Genomic DNA, 24,058 nt, shown 5'->3' with positions numbered 1-24,058 from the left:
TAACAGGGGTCATTTGTGTGTGTGGTGTTAGTATGTGGGGAGGGGTAACTGGAGTCATTTGTATGTGTGGTGTTAGTATGTGGGGAGGGGTAACGGGTCATTTGTGTGTGTGGTGTTAGTATGTGGGGAGGGGTAACTGGAGTCATTTGTATGTGTGGGGTTAGTATATGGGAAGGGATAACCGGGGTCATTTGTATGTGTGGTGTTAGTATGTGGGGAGGGGTAACCGGGGTCATTTGTATGTGTGGTGTTAGTATGTAGGGAGGGGTAACAGGGGTCATTTGTATGTGTGGTGTTAGTATGTGGGGAGGGGTAACCGGGGTCATTTGTATGTGTGGTGTTAGTATATGGGAAGGGATAACCGGGGTCATTTGTATGTGTGGTGTTAGTATGTGGGGAGGGGTAACCGGGGTCATTTGTATGTGTGGTGTTAGTATATGGGAAGGGATAACCGGGGTCATTTGTATGTGTGGTGTTAGTATGTGGGGAGGGGTAACCGGGGTCATTTGTATGTGTGGTGTTAGTATGTAGGGAGGGGTAACAGGGGTCATTTGTGTGTGTGGTGTTAGTATGTGGGGAGGGGTAACTGGAGTCATTTGTATGTGTGGTGTTAGTATGTAGGGAGGGGTAACCGGGGTCATTTGTGTGTGTGGTGTTAGTATGTGGGGAGGGGTAACTGGAGTCATTTGTATGTGTGGTGTTAGTATGTAGGGAGGGGTAACCGGGGTCATTTGTGTGTGTGGTGTTAGTATGTGGGGAGGGGTAACTGGAGTCATTTGTATGTGTGGTGTTAGTATGTGGGGAGCGGTAACCGGGGTCATTTGTATGTGTGGTGTTAGTATGTGGGGAGTGGTAACCGGAGTCATTTGTATGCGTGGTGTTAGTATGTGGGGAGGGGTAACAGGGGTCATTTGTGTGTGTGGTGTTAGTATGTGGGGAGGGGTGACCGGAGTAATTTCTATGTGTGGTGTTAGTATGTTTTAGGCCTGGAGTGATGGAATGCCCAGGTCCCGGCAGTCACAGGTCATGTGTCCCATAGGTTTTATGGCTCTTGTAATGTGCTGTATAGTCACAGGTGCTGAGCTAGTGTCGCTCTGACCATTTGTGACTCCGTAGCGAGTTCCATCACACGTTATACCGGAATAGGTCACTAGGGGGCGCTGTACTTTATCTATTAGCCAGTGATGTCCTGCAGACACTGCCCCGTCTGTAATGGTGTGATTCTGGCTGTGTAAGGTGGTCCCTTTTATTATCCATGTACCCCGATAGTTTGTGTGGTTAAATCCATGACATTGAGGAGCAGAACCTGCATGCGTGTGTCCTTACAGTCCAGTTCTCTGCTTGCTGGTGTTTGTGGTTCATCTAGCGTGCCTTGGGTACAATAACACTGGCTTTTCTCTAACGTCCTAGTGGATGCTGGGAACTCCGTAAGGACCATGGGGAATAGCGGGCTCCGAAGGAGGCTGGGCACTCTAGAAAGATCTTAGACTACCTGGTGTGCACTGGCTCCTCCCACTATGACCCTCCTCCAAGCCTCAGTTAGATTTCGTGCCCGGCCGAGGTTGGATGCACACTAGGGGCTCTCCTGAGCTCTTAGAAAGTTATAGTCTTAGAATTTGTTCTTTTCAGTGAGACCTGCTGGCAACAGGCTCACTGCAGCGAGGGACTAAGGGGAGAAGAAGCGAACTCGCCTGCTTGCAGCCGGATTGGGCTTCTTAGGCTACTGGACACCATTAGCTCCAGAGGGATCGACCGCAGGCCCAGCCTTGATGTTCGGTCCCGGAGCCGCGCCGCCGTCCCCCTTACAGAGCCAGAAGCAAGAATATGGTCCGGAAAATCGGCGGCATGAAGACTCAGTCTTCACCAAGGTAGCGCACAGCACTGCAGCTGTGCGCCATTGCTCCTCATACACACTTCACACTCCGGTCACTGAGGGTGCAGAGCGCTGGGGGGGGGCGCTCTGAGGCAGCAATAAAAACACCTTGGCTGGCAAAAATACCTCAATATATAGCCCCAGGGGCTATATATGAGGTAAATACCCCTGCCAGAAGTCCATAAAAAACGGGAGAATAGGCCGCGAAAAAGGGGCGGAGCCTATCTCCTCAGCACACTGGCGCCATTTTCCCTCACAGCTCCGTTGGAGGGAAGCTCCCTGGCTCTCCCCTGCAGTCTACAAGGGTTAAAAAAAGAGAGAGGGGGCACTAAATTTAGGCGCAGTATACATTATATATATATATAGATATAAAGCTATAGGGGACATAACTCAGTTAGTCCCTGCAGTATATAGCGCTCTGGTGTGTGCTGGCATACTCTCACTCTGTCCCCCCAAAGGGCTTTTGTGGGTCCTGTCCTCGTTTAGAGCATTCCCTGTGTGTCTGCGGTGTGTCGGTACGGCTGTGTCGACATGTTGAATGAGGAGGCTTATATGGTGACGGAACAGAGGCCGATATATGTGATGGCGCCCCCTGTGGGGCCGACACCAGAGTGGATAGAGAGGTAAAAGGTATTAACCGACAGTGTCAACTCCTTACATAAAAGGGTGGATGACGTAACAGCTGTGGGACAGCCGGCTTCGCAGCCCGCGCCTGCCCAGGCGTCTCAAAGGCCATCAGGGGCTCAAAAACGCCCGCTCTCTCAGATGGCAGACACAGATGTCGACACGGAGTCTGACTCCAGTGTCGACAAGGTGGAGACATATACACAATCCAATCCGTGACTTGATCCCGGCAATAAAAAATGTGTTATACATTTCTGACTTTAACCTCTATAAATGGGTTTTAGGTTTGGGGAGAAAAAACAGGCAGCGTTTTGTTCCCCCATCAGATGAATAAATGAAGTGTGTGAAAACCGTGGGTTCCCCCGTTAAGAAACTGGTAATTTATAAAAAGTTACTGATGGCGTACCCTTTCCCGCCAGGAGGATAAGTTACGCTGGGAGATATCCCCTAGGGTGGATAAGGCGCTCACACGTTTGTCAAAAAAGGTGGCACTGCCGTCTTAGGATACGGCCACTTTAATAGGTACCTGTTGATAAAAAACAGGAGGCTATCCTGAAGTCTGTATTTACACACTCAGGTACTAGACTGAGACCTGCAGATAGTGCTGCTGCAGCGTGGTTGGTGACCCTGTCAAACAGGGATAATAGTTGGCAAACATAAAAACATATTAAAGACGTTGTCTTATATATGGGGGATGCACAGAGGGATATTTTGCCGGCTGGCATCCAAAATAAATGTAATGTCCATTCTGTCAGGAGGGTATTAGAGACCTGTCACTGGACAGGTGATGCTCACTTAAAAAGCGCATAGAGAGCCTTATAAGGGTGAGGAATTATTTGGGGATGGTCTCTGGGACCTCGTATCCACAGCAACTGCTGGGAAGAAATAATTTTACCTCAGGTTTCCTCACAGAAAAAGGTACAGTCCTTTCGGCTTCAGAAAAGCAAGCGGGTCAAATGGCGCTTCCTTTCTGTACAGAGACAAGGGTAGAGGGAAAAAGCTGCACCAGTCAGCCTGTTCCCAGAATCAAGATTCTTCCCCCGCCTCCTGTGAGTACACACCATGACGCGGGTGCTCCACAGGTGTAGCCAGGTACGGTGGGGGGCCGCCTCAAAAATTTCAGCAATTAGTGGGCTCGCTCACAGGTGGATCCCTGTTTCTTCCAAGTAGTATTTCAGGGGTACAAGCTGGAATTAGAGATGTCTCCCCCCAGCCGTTTCCTAAAATATGCCTTGCTGACAACTCCCTCAGGCAGGGAGGCTGTGCTAGAGGCAATTAATAAGCGGTATTCCCAGCAGGTAATACTCAAGGTGCCCCTACTTCAACAAGGACGGGGTTACTATTCCACACGGGTTGGGGTACCGAAACCGCATGGTTCGGTGTGACCCATTTTATATTAAAATCCTTGAACATAGAAAAATTCAAGTTCAAGATGGAATCGCTCAGGGCGGTTATTGCAAGCCTGGACGAGGGGGATTACATGGTATCCCGGGACATCAAGGATGCTTACCTGCATGTCCCCATTTACCATCCTCGCCAGGAGTACCTCAGATTTGTGGTACAGGATTACCATTACCAAGTCCAGACACTGCCGTTTGGACTGTACATGGCACCGAGGGTGTTTTATCAAGGTAATGGCCGAAATGATGATACTCCTTAAAAAAAAAAAAAGGGAGTTGTAATTATCCCGTATTTGGACAATCTCGTTATAAGGGCGAGGTCCAAGGAGCAGTTGGTAGTCGGGGTAGCACTATTTTGAAAAGTGCTACAACAGCATAGGTGGATTCTAAACAGTCCAAAGTCACAGCTGGTTCCTATGACACGTCTACTGTTCCTGGGGATGGTTCTGGACATAAACCAGAAATAGTGTTTCTCCCGGAGGAGAAAGCCAAGGAGTTGTCATCTCTAGTCAGAGACCTCCTGAAACCAAAATAGGTAGCGGTGCATCATTGCACGCGAGTCCTGGGAAAAATGGTAGCTTCTTACGAAGCAATCCCATTAGGCAGGTTCCATACAAGAACTTTTCAGAGGGACCTGTTGGACAAGTGGTCCGGATCGCATCTTCCGATGCATAGGCTGATAACCCTGTCTTCAAGGACCAGGGTATCTCTACTGTGGTGGCTGCAGAGTGCCCATCTTCAAGAGGGCCGCAGGTTCGGCATACAGGACTAGGTCCTAGTGACCATGGATTCCAGCCTTTGAGGCTGGGGGGCAGTCACATAGGGAAGAAACTTCCAGGGACTTTGGTCAAGTCAGGTTATTTCCCTACACATAAATATTCTGGATCTGAGGGCCATTTACAATGCCCTGAGGCCAGCAAGGCCTCTGCTTCAAAACCAGCCGGTACTGATCCAATCAGACAACATCACGGCAGTCGCCCATGTAATCAACAGGGCGGCACAAAAAGCAGGATGGCGATGGCAGAAGCCACAAGGATTCTCCGATAGGCGGAAAATCATGTGTTAGCACTGTCAGCAGTGTTCATTCCCGGAGTGGACAACTGGGAAGCAGATCTTCTCAACAGACACGACCTCCACCCGGGAGAATGGGGACTTCCTCCAGAAGTCTTCCAATAGGATTGTACACCATTGGGAAAGGCCACAGGTGGACATGATGGCGTCCCGCCTTAACAAAAAGCTATAAAAGATATTGCTCCAGGTCAAGGGACCCTCAGGCGATAGCTATGGACGCTCTGGTAACACCGTGGGTGTACCAGTCGGTTTAGGTGTTCTCCCCTCTGCCTCTCATACCAAAGGTACTGAGAATAATAAGAAGGCGAGGAGTAAGAACAATACTCGTGGATGGCCAAGAAGAGCTTGGTACCCAGAACTTCAAGAATTTATATCAGAGGACCCATGGCCTCTGCCACTCAGTCAGGACCTGCGGCAGCAGGGGCCCTGTCTGTTCCAAGACTTACCGCGGCTGCGTTTGACGGCATGGCGGTTGAACGCCGGATCCTGAAGGAAAAGGGCATTCCGGAGGAAGTAATTCCTACGCTTACTAAAGCCAGGAAAGAGGTTACAGCAACTCATTATCACCGCATATGGCGAAAATATGTTGCATGGTGTGAGGCCGAAAGGGCCCCAACAGAGGAATTTCAACTAGGTCGATTTCTGCATTTCCTGCAAGCAGGAGTGACTATGGGCCTTAAATTGGGTTCCATTAAGGTACAGATCTCGGCTCTGTCGATTTTCTTTCAAAAAAGAACTCGCTTCAGTACCTGAAGTTCAGACATTTATAAAAGGAGTGCTGCATAGTCAGCCCCCGTTTGTGCCTCCTGTGGCACCTTGGGATCTCAACGTGGTGTTGAGTTTTCTTAAAATCACATTGGTTTGAACCACTAAAAACCGTGGATCTGAAATATCTCACATGGAAGGTGGTTATGTTATTGGCCTTGGCTTCTGCCAGGCGAGTATCAGAATTGGCGGCTTTGTCTTGTAAAAGCCCTTATTTGATTTTCCATATGGATAGGGCAGAATTGAGGACTCGTCCCCAGTTTCTCCCTAAGGTGGTGTCAGCGTTTCACCTGAACCAGCCTATTTGGTGCCTGCGGCTACTAAGGATTTGGAGGACTCCAAGTTGCTAGACGTTGTCAGGGCCCTGAAAATATATGTTTCCAGGACGGCTGGAGTCAGAAAATCTGACTCGCTGTTTATCCTATATGCACCCAACAAGCTGGGTGCTCCTGCTTCTAAGCAGACTATTGCTCGTTGGATTTGTAGTACAATTCAGCTTGCACATACTGTGGCAGGCCTGCCACAGCCAAAATCTGTCAATGCCCATTCCACAAGGAAGGTGGGCTCATCTTGGGCGGCTGCCCGAGGGGTCTCGGCTTTACAACTTTGCCGAGCAGCTACTTGGTTTGCAAAATTCTACAAATTTGATACCCTGGCTGAGGAGGACCTGGAGTTCTCTCATTCGGTGCTGCAGAGTCATCCGCACTCTCCCGCCCGTTTGGGAGCTTTGGTATAATCCCCATGGTCCTTACGGAGTTCCCAGCATCCACTAGGACGTTAGAGAAAATAAGAATTTACTCACCGGTAATTCTATTTCTCGTAGTCCGTAGTGGATGCTGGGCGCCCATCCCAAGTGCGGTTTATCTGCATTACTTGTACATAGTTATTGTTAACTAAATCGGGTTATTGTTGAGCCATCTGTTGAGAGGCTCTATTGTTTCATACTGTTAACTGTGTTTCATATCACGAGTTGTACGGTGTGATTGGTGTGGCTGGTATGAGTCTTACCCGGGATTCAAAATCCTTCCTTATTGTGTACGCTCGTCCGGGCACAGTACCTAACTGAGGCTTGGAGGAGGGTCATAGTGGGAGGAGCCAGTGCACACCAGGTAGTCTAAGATCTTTCTAGAGTGCCCAGCCTCCTTCGGAGCCCGCTATTCCCCATGGTCCTTACGGAGTTCCCAGCATCCACTACGGACTACGAGAAATAGAATTACCGGTGAGTAAATTCTTATTTTTCCACATGACTGAATTAGTTCTGTTACCTTATAAGTGACACAAAGTGCAGCATGTACCTGCTCTCTATAAAGGTGTTCTGCTGGGAACCTTCCCATATGAGAGAACTCGGGTATATCTATACAGATATTAAACAACGTGTTTGTTGCAAAGAGGCAACAAAGAGAATAGATTGCTTTTTGGAGCACTCTTTTATAACAAAATTTAATATGTAAATCGTTATGATATGATTATAATAGTTTAAAACGTAACCTTTAATTATTCCTCCTAAAATAAAAGTGGTATTTTGAGTGGAATAAACTTATATGTATATGTCACTCTGTAAATGCATAAATTCAATTGCATCCCCTGTAGAAGATATATATATATATGTCTTAAATTAGATCAATATTACGTATGTGGTGAAAATATTAATCAATATAATCAGGATATACCCATCTGTGTCTCAAATACAGACCAATAATTCATATTTGATAACCCACAATTAAATAATTACAACATTTGTTCATGATTTGAGTTATTAATCAACACAGAATTATTCATAAATTTCAATATGTTTATACATTGCAGCCAACAGAAAGCATTTGATATTATCAGTACACAGATCAAAAATGATTTTTCTCTCTAAATCTGTACCTTAAACAGTCATGATTCAATTCCAGCTCTATTTTCAGCTCAGTGCACTTGTGACATAAAGCCTGTGTCTGAAATTTGTTGCATTCCTAACTTGTATCATTCTTCACCAAGTTCCTAGATACATGTGTCAAATATGTTACATTTCTAGCTTGTATCATTTTCCAACAGGTTTCTGAACCAGTGTGTCAAAGTGATTTCATTCTGCGGCCAATAACCATAGATTACATTCCTCATGATAACATTGGTTATTCCACTCTGCCTGCATGAGTGCTTTCACATCCCTGTTGGTTTAAACAAAGATAATTCCTCCTGTCAAGTATTAACAGGTGCACATGGGAACTTTTAGGTGAATTAACCGGTGTACATATATCCCTAATTTTGCCCCCAATGTGGGCCGGTTTACACTACCTCTACCATATTTGGTCACTATCTATAAAGGAAACATGCATGGAGTATTTTCAGAGGGTATTGATTCAGTGGTTCTACTGCAGTTCGTTATTATCTTAATGTGAACTTATTCGCTTGATTAGCATGTGTCATATCGATTAACAAAATTAAGATGGACACAAAGGGCTATCCGGCATGAAGAGTTTGCATTGCAATGCTTCTTAGTGCCTCTGCAGGTCAAAAAACGTTCAAAATAAGATAAACAATATTTCTCTAACGTCCTAAGTGGATGCTGGGGACTCCGTCAGGACCATGGGGTTTAGCGGCTCCGCAGGAGACAGGGCACAATAATAAAAGCTTTAGGATCAGGTGGTGTGCACTGGCTCCTCCCCCCATGACCCTCCTCCAAGCCTCAGTTAGATTTTTGTGCCCGGCCGAGAAGGGTGCAATCTAGGTGGCTCTCCTGAGCTGCTTAGAATAAAAGTTTAAGTTAGGTTTTTTATTTTCAGTGAGTCCTGCTGGCAACAGGCTCACTGCTACGAGGGACTTAGGGGAGAGAAGTAAACTCACCTGCGTGCAGGATGGATTTGCTTCTTAGGCTACTGGACACCATTAGCTCCAGAGGGAGTCGGAACACAGGTCTCACCCTGGGGTTCGTCCCGGAGCCGTGCCGCCGACCCCCCTTGCAGATGCCGAAGTTGAAGAGGTCCAGAAACAGGCGGCAGAAGACTTTCAGTCTTCATAAGGTAGCGCACAGCACTGCAGCTGTGCGCCATTGTTGTCAGCACACTTCATACCAGCGGTCACTGAGGGTGCAGGGCGCTGGGGGGGGGCGCCCTGGGCAGCAATGTATTATACCTTTTTTATGGCTAAAATACATCACATATAGCCCTTGAGGCTATATGGATGTATTTAACCCCTGCCAGATCTCACAAACTCCGGGAGAAGAGCCCGCCGTTTTAGGGGGCGGGGCCTATTCTCCTCAGCACACGGCGCCATTTTCCTGCTCAGCTCTGCTGTGAGGAAGGCTCCCAGGCTCTCCCCTGCACTGCACTACAGAAACAGGGTTAAAACAGAGAGGGGGGGCACTTATTTGGCGATATGATTACATATGTGAAAATGCTATAAGGGAAAACACTTGTATAAGGGGTTGTCCCTGTATAATTATAGCGTTTTTGGTGTGTGCTGGCAAACTCTCCCTCTGTCTCCCCAAAGGGCTAGTGGGGTCCTGTCCTCTATCAGAGCATTCCCTGTGTGTGTGCTGTGTGTCGGTACGTGTGTGTCGACATGTAGGAGGACGATGTTGGTGAGGAGGCGGAGCAAATTGCCTGTATTGGTGATGTCACTCTCTAGGGAGTCGACACCGGAATGGATGGCTTATTTAGGAATTACGTGATAATGTCAACACGATGCAAGGTCGGTTGACGACATGAGACGGCCGGCAAACAAATTAGTACCTGTCCAGGCGTCTCAGACACCGTCAGGGGCTTGTAAAAACGCCCATTTACCTCAGTTGGTCGACACAGACACAGACACGGACACTGACTTCAGTGTCGACGGTGAAGAAACAAACGTATTTTCCTTTAGGGCCACACGTTACATGTTAAGGGCAATGAAGGAGGTGTTACATATTTCTGATACTACAAGTACCACAAATAAGGGTATTATGTAGGGTGGGAATAATCTACTTGTAGTTTTTCCTGAATCAGATAAATTAAATGAAGTGTGTGATGATACGTGGGTTTCCTCCGATAGAAAATTATTGGAGGTATACCCTTTCCCGCCAGAAGTGAGGGCGAGTTGGGAAACACACCTTAGAGTGGATAAGGCGCTCACACGCTTATAAAAACAAGTGGCGTTACCGTCTCCAGATACGGCCGCCCTCAAAGAGCCAGCTGATAGGAAGCTGAAAAATATCCTAAAAAGTATATACACACATACTGGTGTTATACTACGACCAGCAATCGCCTCAGCCTGGATGTGCAGCGCTGGGGGGGCTTGGTCGGATTTCCTGACTGAAAATATTGATACCCTTGACAGGAACAATATTTTATTGACTATAGAGCATTTTAAGGATGCATTTCTATATATGCGAGATGCGCATTCTGGCATCAAGAGTAGATGTGATGTCCATATCTGCCAGACGATGTTTATAGACATGACAGTGGTCAGGTGATGCAGATTCCAGACGGCACATGGAAGTATTGCCGTATAAAGGGGCGGTCCATCGAACCTGGTGGCCATGGCAACAGCTGGAAAATCCACTTTTGTTACCCCAAGTCACATCTCAGCAGAAAAGGACACAGTCTTTTCAGTCTCAGTCCTTTCGTACCCATAAAGGCAGGCGGGCAAAAGGCCAGTCATATCTGCCCAGGGTTAGAGGAAAGGGAAGAAGACTGCAGCAGGCAGCCCATTCCCAGGAACAGAAGTCCTCCACAGCTTCTGCCAAGTCCGCAGCATGACGCTGGGGCCATACAAGCGGACTCAGGTGCGGTGGGGGGTCATCTCAAGAGTTTCAGCACGCAGTGGGCTCACTCGCAAGTGGACTCCTGGATCCTACACGTAGTATCCCAGGTGTACATTGGAAATTCGAGACGTCTTCCCCTCACAAGTTCCTGAAGTCTGCTTTACCAACGTCTCCCTCCGACAGGGAGGCAGTATTGGGAAAAAATTCACAGGCTGTATTCCCAGCAGGTGATAATCAAAGTACCCCTCCTACAACAAGGGAAGGGGTATTTCTCTAACGTCCTAGTGGATGCTGGGGACTCCGTCAGGACCATGGGGAATAGCGGCTCCGCAGGAGACAGGGCACAAAAAGTAAGCTTTTAGGATCACATGGTGTGTACTGGCTCCTCCCCCTATGACCCTCCTCCAAGCCTCAGTTAGGTTTTTGTGCCCGTCCGAGCAGGGTGCAATCTAGGTGGCTCTCTTAAAGAGTTGCTTAGAAAAAGTTTTTAGGTTCTTTATTTTCAGTGAGTCCTGCTGGCAACAGGCTCACTGCTACGAGGGACTTAGGGGAGAGAAGTGAACTCACCTGCGTGCAGGATGGATTGGCTTCTTAGGCTACTGGACACCATTAGCTCCAGAGGGAGTCGGAACACAGGTCTCGCCCTGGGGTTCGTCCCGGAGCCGCGCCGCCGACCCCCCTTGCAGATGCTGAAGATTGAAGAGGTCCGGAACCAGGCGGCAGAAGACTTTCAGTCTTCATCAGGTAGCGCACAGCACTGCAGCTGTGCGCCATTGTTGTCAGCACACTTCGCACAGCGGTCACGGAGGGTGCAGGGCGCGGGGGGGGGGGCGCCCTGGGCAGCAATGTATAATACCTGTATGGCGAAAAATACATCACATATAGCCCTTGAGGCTATATGGATGTATTTAACCCCTGCCAGATATCACAAACTCCGGAGAAGAAGCCCGCCGAAAAGGGGGCGGGGCCTATTCTCCTCAGCACACAGCGCCATTTTCCCTCACAGAAATGCTGGTGGGAAGGCTCCCATGCTCTCCCCTGCACTGCACTACAGAAACAGGGTTAAAACAGAGAGGGGGGGCACTGATTTGGCGATATGAATATATATTAAATGCTATAAGGGAGGAACACTTATCTAAAGGTTGTCCCTGTATAATTAATGCTTTTGGTGTGTGCTGGCAAACTCTCCCTCTGTCTCCCCAAAGGGCTAGTGGGTCCTGTCCTCTATCAGAGCATTCCCTATGTGTGTGCTGTATGTCGGTACGTGTGTGTCGACATGTATGAGGAAAATGTTGGTGAGGAGGCGGAGCAAATTGCCTGTAATGGTGATGTCACTCTCTAGGGAGTCGACACCGGAATGGATGGCTTATTTATGGAATTACGTGATAATGTCAACACGCTGCAAGCCGGTTGACGACATGAGACGGCCGGCGATCAAATTAGTACCTGTCCAGGCGTCTCAAACACCGTCAGGGGCTGTAAAACGCCCATTTACCTCAGTCGGTCGACACAGACCCAGACACGGACACTGATTTCAGTGTAGACGGTGAAGAAACAAACGTATTTTCCTTTAGGGCCACACGTTAAGGGCAATGAAGGAGGTGTTACATATTTCTGATACTACAAGTACCACAAAAAAGGGTATTATGTGGGATGTGAAAAAACTACCTGTAGTTTTTCCTGAATCAGATAAATTAAATGAAGTGTGTGATGATGCGTGGGTTTCCCCCGATAGAAAATTATTGGCGGTATACCCTTTCCCGCCAGAAGTTAGGGCGCGTTGGGAAACACCCCTTAGGGTGGATAAGGCGCTCACATGCTTATCAGAACAAGTGGCGGTACCATCTACAGATAGGGCCGTACTTAAGGAGCCAGCTGATAGGAGGCTGGAAAATATCCTAAAAAGTATACACACACATGCTGGTGTTATACTGCGACCAGCGATCGCCTCAGCCTGGATGTGCAGAGCTGAGGTGGCTTGGTCGGATTCCCTGACTAAAAATATTGATACCCTTGACAGGGACAGTATTTTATTGACTATAGAGCATTTAAAGGATGCATTTCTATATATGCGAGATGCGCAGAGGGATATTTGCACTCTGGCATCAAGAGTAAATGCGATGTCCATATCTGCAAGAAGATGTTTATGGACACGACAGTGGTCAGGTGATGCAGATTCCAAACGGCACAAAGATGTATTGCCGTATAAAGGGGAGGAGTTATTTGGGGTCGGTCCATAGGACCTGGTGGCCACGGCAACTGCTGGAAAATCCACCGGTTTTTACCCTAAGTCACATCTCTGCAGAAAAAGACACCGTCTTTTCAGCCTCAGTCCTTTCGTCCCTATAAGAGTCATATCTGCCCAGGGATAGAGGAAAGGGAAGAAGACTGCAGCAGGCAGCCCATTCCCAGGAACAGAAGTCCTCCACCGCTTCTACCAAGTTCACAGCATGACGCTAGGACCGTACAGGACCCCTGGATCCTACAAGTAGTATCCAAGGGGTACAGATTGGAATGTCGAGACGTTTCCCCCTCGCAGGTTCCTGTAGTCTGCTGTACCAATGTCTCCCTCCGACAGGGAGGCAGTATTGAAAACAATTCACAAGCTGTATTCCCAGCAGGTGATAATAAAATTACCCCTCCTACAACAGGGAAAGGGGTATTATTCCACACTATATTGTGGTACTGAAGCCAGAAGGCTAGGTGAGACCTATTCTAAATCTGAAATATTTGAACACTTACAAAGGTTCAAATCCAGATGGAGTCACTCAGAGCAGTGATAGCGAACCGGGAAGAAGGGGACTATATGGTGTCCCGGGACATCAGGGATGCTTACCTCCATGTCCCAAAATTTGCCTTTCTCACCAAGGGTATCTCAGGTTCGTGGTACAGAACTGTCACTATCAGTTTCAGACGATGCCGTTGGATTGTCCAAGGCACCCCGGGTCCTTACCAAGGTAATGACCGAAATGAGGATTCGTCTTCAAAGAAAATGGACGACCTCCTGATAAGAACAAGGTCCAGAGAACAGTTGGAGGTCGGAGTAGCACTATCTCAAGTAGTTCTACGACAACACGGGTGGATTCTAAATATTCCAAAACCGCAGTTGTTCCGACGACACGTCTGCTGGTCCTAGGGATGATTCTGGACACAGTCCAGAAAAAGGTGTTTCTCCCAGAGGAGAAAGCCAGGGAGTTATCCGAGCTAATCGGGATCCTACTAAAACCAGGAAAAGTGTCAGTGCATCATTGCACAAGAGTCCTGGTAAAAATGGTGGCTTATTACGAAGCGATTCCATTCGGCAGATTTCACGCAAGAACTCTTCAGTGGGATCTGCTGGACAAATGGTCCGGATCGCATCTTCAGATGCATCAGCGGATAACCCTATATCCAAGGACAAGGGTGTCTCTCCTGTGGTGATTACAGAGTGCTCATCTTCTAGAGGGCCGTAGATTCGGCATTCAGGATTGGATGCTGGTGACCACGGAGGCCAGCCTGAGAGGCTGGGGAGCAGTCACACAGGGAAAAAATTTCCAGGGAGTGTGATCAAGTCTGGAGAATTCTCTCCACATAAATATACTGGAGCTAAGAGCAAATTTATAATGCTCTAAACTTAGCAAGACCTCTGCTTCAAGGTCAGCCGGTATTGATCCAGTGGGATAACATCACGGCAGTCGCCCACGTAAACAGAAAGGGCGGCACAAGAAGCAGGAGGGCAGTGGCAAAACTGCAAGGATTTTTCGCTAGGCGGAAAATCATGTGATAGCACTGTCAGCAGTGTTCATTCCGGGAGTGGACGACTGGGAAGCAGACTTCCTCAGCAGGCACGACCTCCACCCGGGAGAGTGGGAACTTCATAGGGAAGTTTTCCGCATGATTGTGAACCGTTGGGAAAGACCAAAGGTGGACATGATGGCGTCCTGCCCGAACAAAAAACGGGACAGGTATTGCGCCAGGTCACGAGACCTTCAGGCGATAGCTGTATATGTCCTGGTAACACCGTGGGTGTAACAGTCGGTGTATGTGTTCCCTCCTCTGCTTCTCATAACCAAGGTATTGAGAATTATAAGACGTAGAGGAGTAAGAACTATACTCGTGGCTCCGGATTGGCCAAGAGGGACTTGGTACCCGGAACTTCAAGAGATGCTCATAGAGGACTAATGGCCTCAGGAGCTAAGAAGGGACTTGCTTCAGCAAGTACCATGTCTGTTCCAAGACTTACCGCGGCTGCGTTTGACGGCATGGCGGTTGAACGCCGGATTCTAAGGGAAAAGACATTCCGGAAGAGGTCATACCTACCCTGGTCAAAGCCAGGAAGGAGGTGACCGCACAACGTTATCACCACATGTGGTGAAAATATATTGCGTGGGTGAGGCCAGGAAGGCCCCACGAAGAAATTTCAACTAGGTCGATTTCTGCACTTCCTGAAAACAGGAGTGTCTATGAGCCTCAAATTGGGGTCCATTAAGGTTCAAGTTTCGGCCCTGTAGATTTTCTTCCAGAAAGAATTGGCTTCAGTTCCTGAAGTCCAGACATTTGTCAAGGGAGTATTGCATATACAGCCCCTTTTGTGCCTCCAGTGGCACCGTGGGATCTCAAAGTAGTGTTGGGATTCCTCAAATCATATTGGTTTGAACCGCTCAAATCTGTGGATTTGAAATATCTCACATGGAAAGTGACCATGCTGTTGGCCCTGGCCTCGGCCAGGCGATTGTCAGAATTGGCGGCTTTGTCTTACAAAAGCCCATATTTGATTTTCCATTCGGACGGGGCAGAACTGGGACTCGTCCCCAGTTTCTTCCTAAGGTGGTGTCAGCGTTTCACCTGAAACAACCTATTGTGGTGCCTGCGGCTACTAGGGGACTTGGAGGCCTCCAAGTTGCTAGACGTTGTCAGGGCCCTGAAAAAATATATATATATATATATATATATATATATATATATATATATATATATATATATATATATATTATATATATATATAATTCCAGGACGGCTGGAGTCAGAAAGTCTGACTTGCTGTTTATATTGTATGCACCCAAAAAGCTGGGTGCTCCTGCTTCTAAGCAGACTATTGCTCGTTGGATTTGTAGTACAATTCAACTTGCACATTCTGTGGCAGGCCTGCCACAGCCAAAATCTGTAAATGCCCATTCCACAAGGAAGGTGGGCTCATCTTGGGCGGCTGCCCGAGGGGTCTCGGCTTTACAACTTTGCCGAGCAGCTACGTGGTCAGGCGGGAACACGTTTGTAAAATTCTACAAATTTGATACCCTGGCTGAGGAGGACCTGGAGTTCTCTCATTCGGTGCTGCAGAGTCATCCGCACTCTCCCGCCCGTTTGGGAGCATTGGTATAATCCCCATGGTCCTGACGGAGTCCCCAGCATCCACTAGGACGTTAAAGAAAATAAGATTTTACTTACCGATAAATCTATTTCTCATAGTCCGTAGTGGATGCTGGGCGCCCATCCCAAGTGCGGATTGTCTGCATTACTTGTACATAATTATTGTTACAAAAATCGGGTTATTATTGTTGTGGGCCATCTTTTCAGAGGCTCCTTCGTTGTTATCATACTGTTAACTGGGTTCAAATCACAGGTTGTACGGTGTGATTGGTGTGGCTGGTATGAGTCTTACCCGGGATTCAAGATCCTTCCTTATTGTGTACGCTCGTCCGGGCACAGTACCTAACTGAGGCTTGGAGGAGGGTCATAGGGGGAGGAGCCAGTACACACCATGTGATCCTAAAAGCTTACTTTTTGTGCCCTGTCTCCTGCGGAGCCGCTATTCCCCATGGTCCTGACGGAGTCCCCAGCATCCACTACGGACTATGAGAAATAGATTTATCGGTAAGTAAAATCTTATTTATTCCACACTATATTGTGGTACTGAAGCCAAACGGCTCGGTGAGATCTAAAAGATTTGAACAATTACATACAAGGGTTCAAATCAAGATGGAGTCACTCAGAGCAGTGATAGCGAACCAGGACGATATGGTGTCACTGGATATCAGGGACGCTTACCTACATGTCCAAATTTTGCCCTTCTCACCAAGGGTATCTCAGGTTCGTGGTACAGAACTGTCACTATCAGTTCAGACGCTGCCATTTGGATTGTCCACGGCACCCCGGGTCTTTACCATGGTAATGGCCGAAATGATGATTCTTCCTAAAATAAATATGGACGCTTTCCTGATAAGGGCAAGGTCCAGAGAACAGTTGGCGGTCGGAGTAGCACTATCTCAAGTAGTTCTACGACAGCACGAGTGGATTCTAAATATTCCAAAATCGCAGCTTTTTCCGACGACACGTCTAATGTTCCTAGGAATGATTCTGGACACAGTCCAGAAAAGGATGTTTTCTCCCGGAGAAGAAGGCCAGGGAGTTATCCGAGCTAGTCAGGAACCTCCTAAAACCAGGAAAAGTATCAGTGCATCATTGCACAAGGGTCCTGTGAAAAATGGTGGTTTCTTACAAAGCGATCCCATTCGGTAGATTTCACGCAAGAACCTTTCAGTGGAATCTGCTGGGAAAATGGTCCGGATCGCATCTTCAGATGCATCAGCGGATAACCCTGTCTCCAAGGACAAGGGTGTTTTCTTCTGCGGTGGCTGCAGAGTGCTCATCTATGAAAGGGCCGCAGATTCGACATTCAGGACTGGGTCCTGGTGACCACGGATGCCAGCCTGAGTGGCTGGGGAGCAGTCACACAAGGAAAAAATTTCCAGGGAGTGTGATCAAGTCTGGAGACTTCTCTCCACATAAATATACTGGAGCTAAGGGCAATTTACAAGGCTCTAAGCTTAGCAAGACCTCTGCTTCAAGGTCAGCCGGTATTGATCCAGTGGGACAACATCACGGCAGTCGCCCACGTAAACAGACAGGGCGGCACATGAAGCAGGAGGGAAATGGCAGAAACTGCAAGGATTCTTCGCTGGGCGAAAAATCATGTGATAACACTCTCAGCAGTGTTAATTCCGGGAGTGGAAAACTGGGAAGCAGACTTCCTCAGCAGGCATAACCTCCACCCGGGAGAGTGGGGACTTCAGCGGGAAGTCTTCCACATGATTGTAAACCGTTGGGAAAAACCAAAGGTGGACATGTTGGCGTCCCACCTGAACAAAAAACTAGACAAATATTGCGCCAGGGCAAGGGACCCTCAGGCAATAGCGGTGGACGCTCTGGTAACACTGTGGGTGTACCAGTCAGGGTATGTGTTCCCTCCTATGCATCTCATACCAAAAGTACTGAGAATCATAAGAAGGAGATGAGTAAGAACGATACTCGTGGTTCCGGATGGGTCAAGAAGGACTTGGTACCCGGAACTTCAAGAGATGCTCACGGAAGAACCGTGGCCTCTACCTTTAAGAAAGGACCTGCTCCAGCAGGGGCCTTGTCTGTTCCAAGACTTACCGCGGCTGCGTTTGACGGCATGGCAGTTGAACGCCGGATCCTGAAAGGGCATTCCAGATGAAGTCATCCCTACCCTGGTCGAAGCCAGGAAGGATGTAACCGCAAAACATTTTCACCGCATTTGGCGAAAATATGTTGCGTGGTGTGAGGCCAAGAAGGTCCCTACAGAGGAATTCCAACTGGGTCGTTCCTACATTTCCTGAAAACAGGACTGTCTATGGGCCTAAAATTAGGGTCCATTAAGGTTCAAATTTCGACCCTGTCGAATTTCTTCCAGAAAGAACTGGCTTCAGTGCCTGAAGTTCAGACGTTTGTAAAAGGGGTACTGCATATACAGCCTCCTTTTGTGCCCCCAGTGGCACCTTGGGATCTCAATGTTGTTTTGAGTTTCCTAAAGTCACATTGGTTTGATCCACTCACCACTGTGGAATTAAAATATTTCACATGGAAGGTGAAGATTCTATTAGCCCTGGCTTCAGCCAGGCGTGTGTCAGAATGGGCGGCTTTATCATATAAAAGCCCTTACTTAATTTTTCATTCTGACAGGGCAGAATTGAGGACTCGTCCTCAATTTCTCCTTAAGGTGTTTTCTGTTTTTCACATGAACCAACCTATTGTGGTACCTGCGGCTACTAGGGACTTGGAGGACTCCAAGTTACTTGACGTTGTCAGGGCCCTGAAAATATGTTTCCAGGACGACTGGAGTCAGAAAATCTGACTCGCTGTTTAGCCTGTATGCACCCAACAAGATGGGTGTTCCTGCTTCTAAGCAGACGATTGCTCGCTGGATTTGTAGTACAATTCAGCTTGCACATTCTGTGGCAGGCTTGCCACAGCCAAAATCAGTAAAAGCCCATTCCACAAGGAAGTGGGCTCATCTTGGGCGGCTGCCCGAGGGGTCTCGGCTTTACAACTTTGCCGAGCTGCTACTTGGTCAGGGGCACACCCTGACTGAGGAGGACCTGGAGTTCTCTCATTCGGTGCTGCAGAGTCATCCGCACTCTCCCGCCCGTTTGGGAGCTTTGGTATAATCCCCATGGTCCTGACGGAGTCCCCAGCATCCACTTAGGACGTTAGAGAAAATAAGAATTTACTTACCGATAATTCTATTTCTCGTAGTCCGTAGTGGATGCTGGGCGCCCATCCCAAGTGCAGATTGTCTGCAATACTTGTACATAGTTATTGTTACAAAAATCGGGTTATTCTTGTTGTGAGCCATCTTTTCAGAGGCTCCTTCGTTGTTATCATACTGTTAACTGGGTTCAGATCACAGGTTGTACGGTGTGATTGGTGTGGCTGGTATGAGTCTTACCCGGGATTCAATATCCTTCCTTATTATGCACGCTCGTCCGGGCACAGTATCCTAACTGAGGCTTGGGGGAGGGTCATGGGGGGAGGAGCCAGTGCACACCACCTGATCCTAAAGCTTTTATTATTGTGCCCTGTCTCCTGCGGAGCCGCTAAACCCCATGGTCCTGACGGAGTCCCCAGCATCCACTACGGACTACGAGAAATAGAATTATCGGTAAGTAAATTCTTATTATGTACAGCGTATAGCCCTAAGGGCATGAAAACCTGTAATGGATCATAAAGTATCACAGACGAGGTATCATTCTAAACTGCTGACTGGTGATCAAGCCGACGTGGTGAAACGTACGTTCAGTCTCAGTCTGAGGATCGCAGCCGAACGGTCACGGCACCTCACAGCAGGGGGAAGCCGCGAATGAAATAGTGAATGAACGGTCACCTCTAACTGCACCTGTGATATACACAGCCTAATGTCGACGGACTGGTAACATATCTGGTATCCTTGTATTATATCCACCTGTTCAGCTTCAGTTTTAGCCGCAGTCTAAGGACTGCAACCGAATGGTCACGGCATCTTACAGCATGGGGAAGCCGCGTATCAAACACTGAATGAATGGTTAATCTGAGCTGCACTGGTAACATAGGTAGCTGAATATTGACGGATTAGTATTGTGTCTGGCATCTCTGCATTACATACACCTGCTTGGGACATTTAACTTTAGTTCACAGGCAATGAATGATTGCGATTATGTTCTATGTCCCTGACAAGAAATACCCTAACCTGTAATTGATTACACATGCAGTTTGGGTCCTCTGTATTATATATCCAATTGGCAGCCCCAATTTGAATAACATCATTCTAGAGAACGTTGCCTGAGCATTATAATCACATCAATACTAAGCAATCTTATCTAGGGGTTCATGATATATCTTGCACTATTGATCTGTTTTTCCTAGCATTCACCTGTCTCCTGCTGGCGAATCTGGACCCTGCAATGCCAGTGGTAACAGGATCCACCTAACACCAGGTACAGGATGACAAATGACGCTGAATCTATTTTTCCATCAGCCCGGCAATCACCCTTACTCTCACCCAGTATCCGCTCTATGAAGATATTTGGCAGCAGATGAGGGAGACGGCTTCTCGGACTGTACTATTCTCTATGGACACTATTGTGCTGAATAGACATGTGATGTTATCATAAGACATACTCTGCCTATGGTTTAGACTACCAGTGCATAAACTATAGCAATAGCCTACTACACAGTGACAAAAATTGATGAAGCTCACTATTGGTCATTTGCTATTGCACCTATTATAGGGGTACCCCAGAACATTGAATTAATTGGTGTTTGATGTGCTATAGTGCATTATTTATGAAACTGCTAGTATGGTATTCAGAAAAAGTAACACTGCAGTTCAGCAGTTTAGAATGATACCTCGTCTGTGATACTTTATGATCCATTACAGGTTTTCATGCCCTTAGGGCTATTCACTGTACATATATTGTTTATCTTATTTTGGAAGTTTTTTGACCTGCAGAGGCACTAAGAAGCATTGCAATGCAAACTCTTCATGCCGGATAGCCCTTTGTGTCCATCTTAATTTTGTTAATCGATATGACACATGCTAATCAAGCGAATAAGTTCACATTAAGATAATAACGAACTGCAGTAGAACCACTGAATCAATACCCTCTGAAAATACTCCATGCATGTTTCCTTTATAGATAGTGACCAAATATGGTAGAGGTAGTGTAAACCGGCCCACATTGGGGGCAAAATTAGGGATATATGTACACCGGTTAATTCACCTAAAAGTTCCCATGTGCACCTGTTAATACTTGACAGGAGGAATTATCTTTGTTTAAACCAACAGGGATGTGAAAGCACTCATGCAGGCAGAGTGGAATAACCAATGTTATCATGAGGAATGTAATCTATGGTTATTGGCCGCAGAATGAAATCACTTTGACACACTGGTTCAGAAACCTGTTGGAAAATGATACAAGCTAGAAATGTAACATATTTGACACATGTATCTAGGAACTTGGTGAAGAATGATACAAGTTAGGAATGCAACACATTTCAGACACAGGCTTTATGTCACAAGTGCACTGAGCTGAAAATACAGCTGGAATTGAATCACGACTGTTTAAGGTACAGATTTAGAGAAAAAAATCATTTTTGATCTGTTTATTGATAATAATATCAAATGCTTTCTGTTGGCTGCGATTTATAAACATATTGAAATTTATGAATAATTCTGTGTTAATAACTCAAATCATGAACAAATTTTGTAATTATTTAATTGTGGGTTATCAAATATGAATTATTGGTCTGTATTTGAGACACAGATGGGTATATCCTGATTATATTGATTAATATTTTCACCACATACGTAATATTGATCTAATTTAAGACCTATATATATCTACTACAGGGGATGCAATTGAATTTATGCATTTACAGAGTGACATATACATATAAGTTTATGCCACTCAAAATACCCCTTTTATTTTAGGAGGAATAATTAAAGGTTACGTTTTAAACTATTATAATCATATCATATCGATTTACATATTAAATTTTGTTATAAAAGAGTGCTCCAAAAAGCAATCTATTCTCTTTGTTGCCTCTTTGCAACAAACACGTTGTTTAATGTTTGGTTTATTTTGATTGCAGGAGCACCTCCAGCATACCAAAGTTAAATCCCTGAGGAGGAATATAATTATTAGCTGTTTTTTGTTTCTAATGCATTATTACTATTGTAATTGAATAATTTGTGTCTGGTGCGGGACATAGAATAGAATACCATATCTATACAGATACCTAATGCGGTGTGGCTGCAGGATGGAAGTAGCATGGCTTTATTGCGTGGTTCTGTAATGCTGGCATGATCCCGGAACAGTCTACATTTGTGTATCTTCATACTTGTATCGTCCTCTTGGACTTGTGTTGCAGAATGTTATCCTAGATGCATCTTTGTGCCAGGAATCCGTTAGCCGCTATAGCGGGCAGTAACTTCTTCTAGGGCCACAGACACCCTGTACGTTTTGATGCTGTAGCCCCTCTCCCCACTCGCGTTAACTGTGTGTTTTCGTGTTGTGCCAGTGTGTACGACAACCCTTTGTCCCTCCTCTTCCTCTCCCGCACCGATGAGGCTGAGGACAGCAGTGACGAGGAGAACGACGAAGAGGAGTTCTCTAGTGTGCAGCTTGGGTCCAGGTACTGGTGGATGGGGCATGCTGGAGTGTCTGCTCACTAACACCCACAGATACCAGTTGCTGTGCCCGATCAGTGCGTTGCGGGTCGCTCTTACACCGTGGGAGCGTCTATAGATGTATGTCGGCCTTTAACAAGTGCAGCATGGCGTCTGTTGGGAAATAATTGCTGCTTTACTGGATCAAATGTGGACTCATTCAGGCCTGCCTATCTGGAAGGTTGTGGTATAATGATGATAAAATAAAATTATTATTTGTATTTTATTTTATCATTTTATCATTTTATTATTTTATCATTTTATTATTTATATTATCATTTTACTATTTATATTATCATTTTATTTATATTATCATTTTACTATTTATATTATCATTTTATTATTTATATTATTTTACTATTTATATTATCATTTTATTTATATTATCATTTTATTATTTATAGTATTTTATTTATAGTATCTTATTTATATTTTATCATTTTATTTTATTATTTATTTATATTATCATTTTATTTATATTTGATCATTTTATTTATTTATTTATATTATCATTTTATTTATATTTTATCATTTTATCATTTATTTTATTTATTTTATTTATATTATCTTTTTATTATAGTATCATTTTATTTATAGTATCTTATTTATATTTTGTCATTTTATCATTTTATTTTATCTTTTTATTATTTAGTTTTATTATAGTATTTTATTTGTATTGCTGTTTATATAGCTCCACCCATCACGCAGCGCTGTCCAGAGAATACTAGTCATTTGCATCAGTCTTTGCCACATCGTAGCTTACAGTCTCAGCCAGAAATTTAACTCATGACCTCAGTGTTTTGCAGTGCCCACCACTGTGCTACTGTGGTGCCCTACATGTGCTGTATGCCAAGTTATTTGGTATCCGGACTCCAGATCGACAGCAAAAAGGTCGACAAACATTAGGTCGACGCCAATTGGTCGACAAACCTTAGGTCGACTGGAACAAGGCCGACATGGAAAAAGGTCGACATGAGTTTTTCACGATTTTTTTCCCTTTTTTGGAACCTTTTCATACTTAACAATCCACGTGGACTACGATTGGAACGGTAATCTGTGCCGAGCGAAGCGGTAGCGGAGTGAAGGCACCATGCCCGAAGCATGGCGAGCGAAGCGGTGCACTAATTGGGGTTCCCGGTCACTCTACGAAGAAAACGACACCAAAAAAACTCATGTCGACCTTTGTCCATGTCGACCTTTGTCCATGTCGACCTTTGTCCATGTCGACCTTTGTCCATGTCGACCTTTTGTCCACGTCGACCTAAGGTGTGTCGACCAATTGGCGTCGACCTAATGTTTGTCGACCTTTTTGCTGTCGATCCTGAGTCCCAGACCCAGTTATTTGTGGTAACTGGTTCCTCTTTACATTTGAAATGTGGTGATCACATATACACCCATTTTGTGGACTGAAGTTAAATTCATTTGCAGTGACCTCACTGAGGCATGAGTCCCCATATGCCTCCATCCTAGCAATGTTTCTCTTACGTCCTAGAGGATGCTGGGGACTCCGTAAGGACCATGGGGTTTAGACGGGCTCCGCAGGAGATAGGGCACCTAAAAAGAACTTTGACTATGGGTGTGCACTGGCTCCTCCCTCTATGCCCCTCCTCCAGACC

The 24,058-nt window shown here is 46.2% G+C and overlaps 1 protein-coding gene across 2 annotated transcripts in view; it reads left to right on the top strand.

Moving 5' to 3' along the window:
* Positions 1-24,058, top strand: part of UBE4B (ubiquitination factor E4B) — a 134,715-nt gene that overhangs the window by 65,854 nt on the left and 44,803 nt on the right. Inside the window, exon 8 of one of the 2 annotated variants that reach the window (XM_063943830.1) lies at positions 22,295-22,408. The exons of the other annotated variant lie outside the window; for it this stretch is intronic. Within the exon in view, the coding sequence (XP_063799900.1) occupies positions 22,295-22,408 (114 nt within the window). The remainder of the gene's footprint in view (positions 1-22,294; positions 22,409-24,058) is intronic. 2 annotated transcript variants of the gene reach the window in all.

Source organism: Pseudophryne corroboree, chromosome 10 (genome assembly GCF_028390025.1).
Source record: "Pseudophryne corroboree isolate aPseCor3 chromosome 10, aPseCor3.hap2, whole genome shotgun sequence".
NCBI lineage: Eukaryota > Metazoa > Chordata > Amphibia > Anura > Myobatrachidae > Pseudophryne > Pseudophryne corroboree.
The sequence above is the reverse complement of the archived record's forward strand: the minus strand, read 5'-3'. Positions and strand labels throughout refer to the sequence as shown.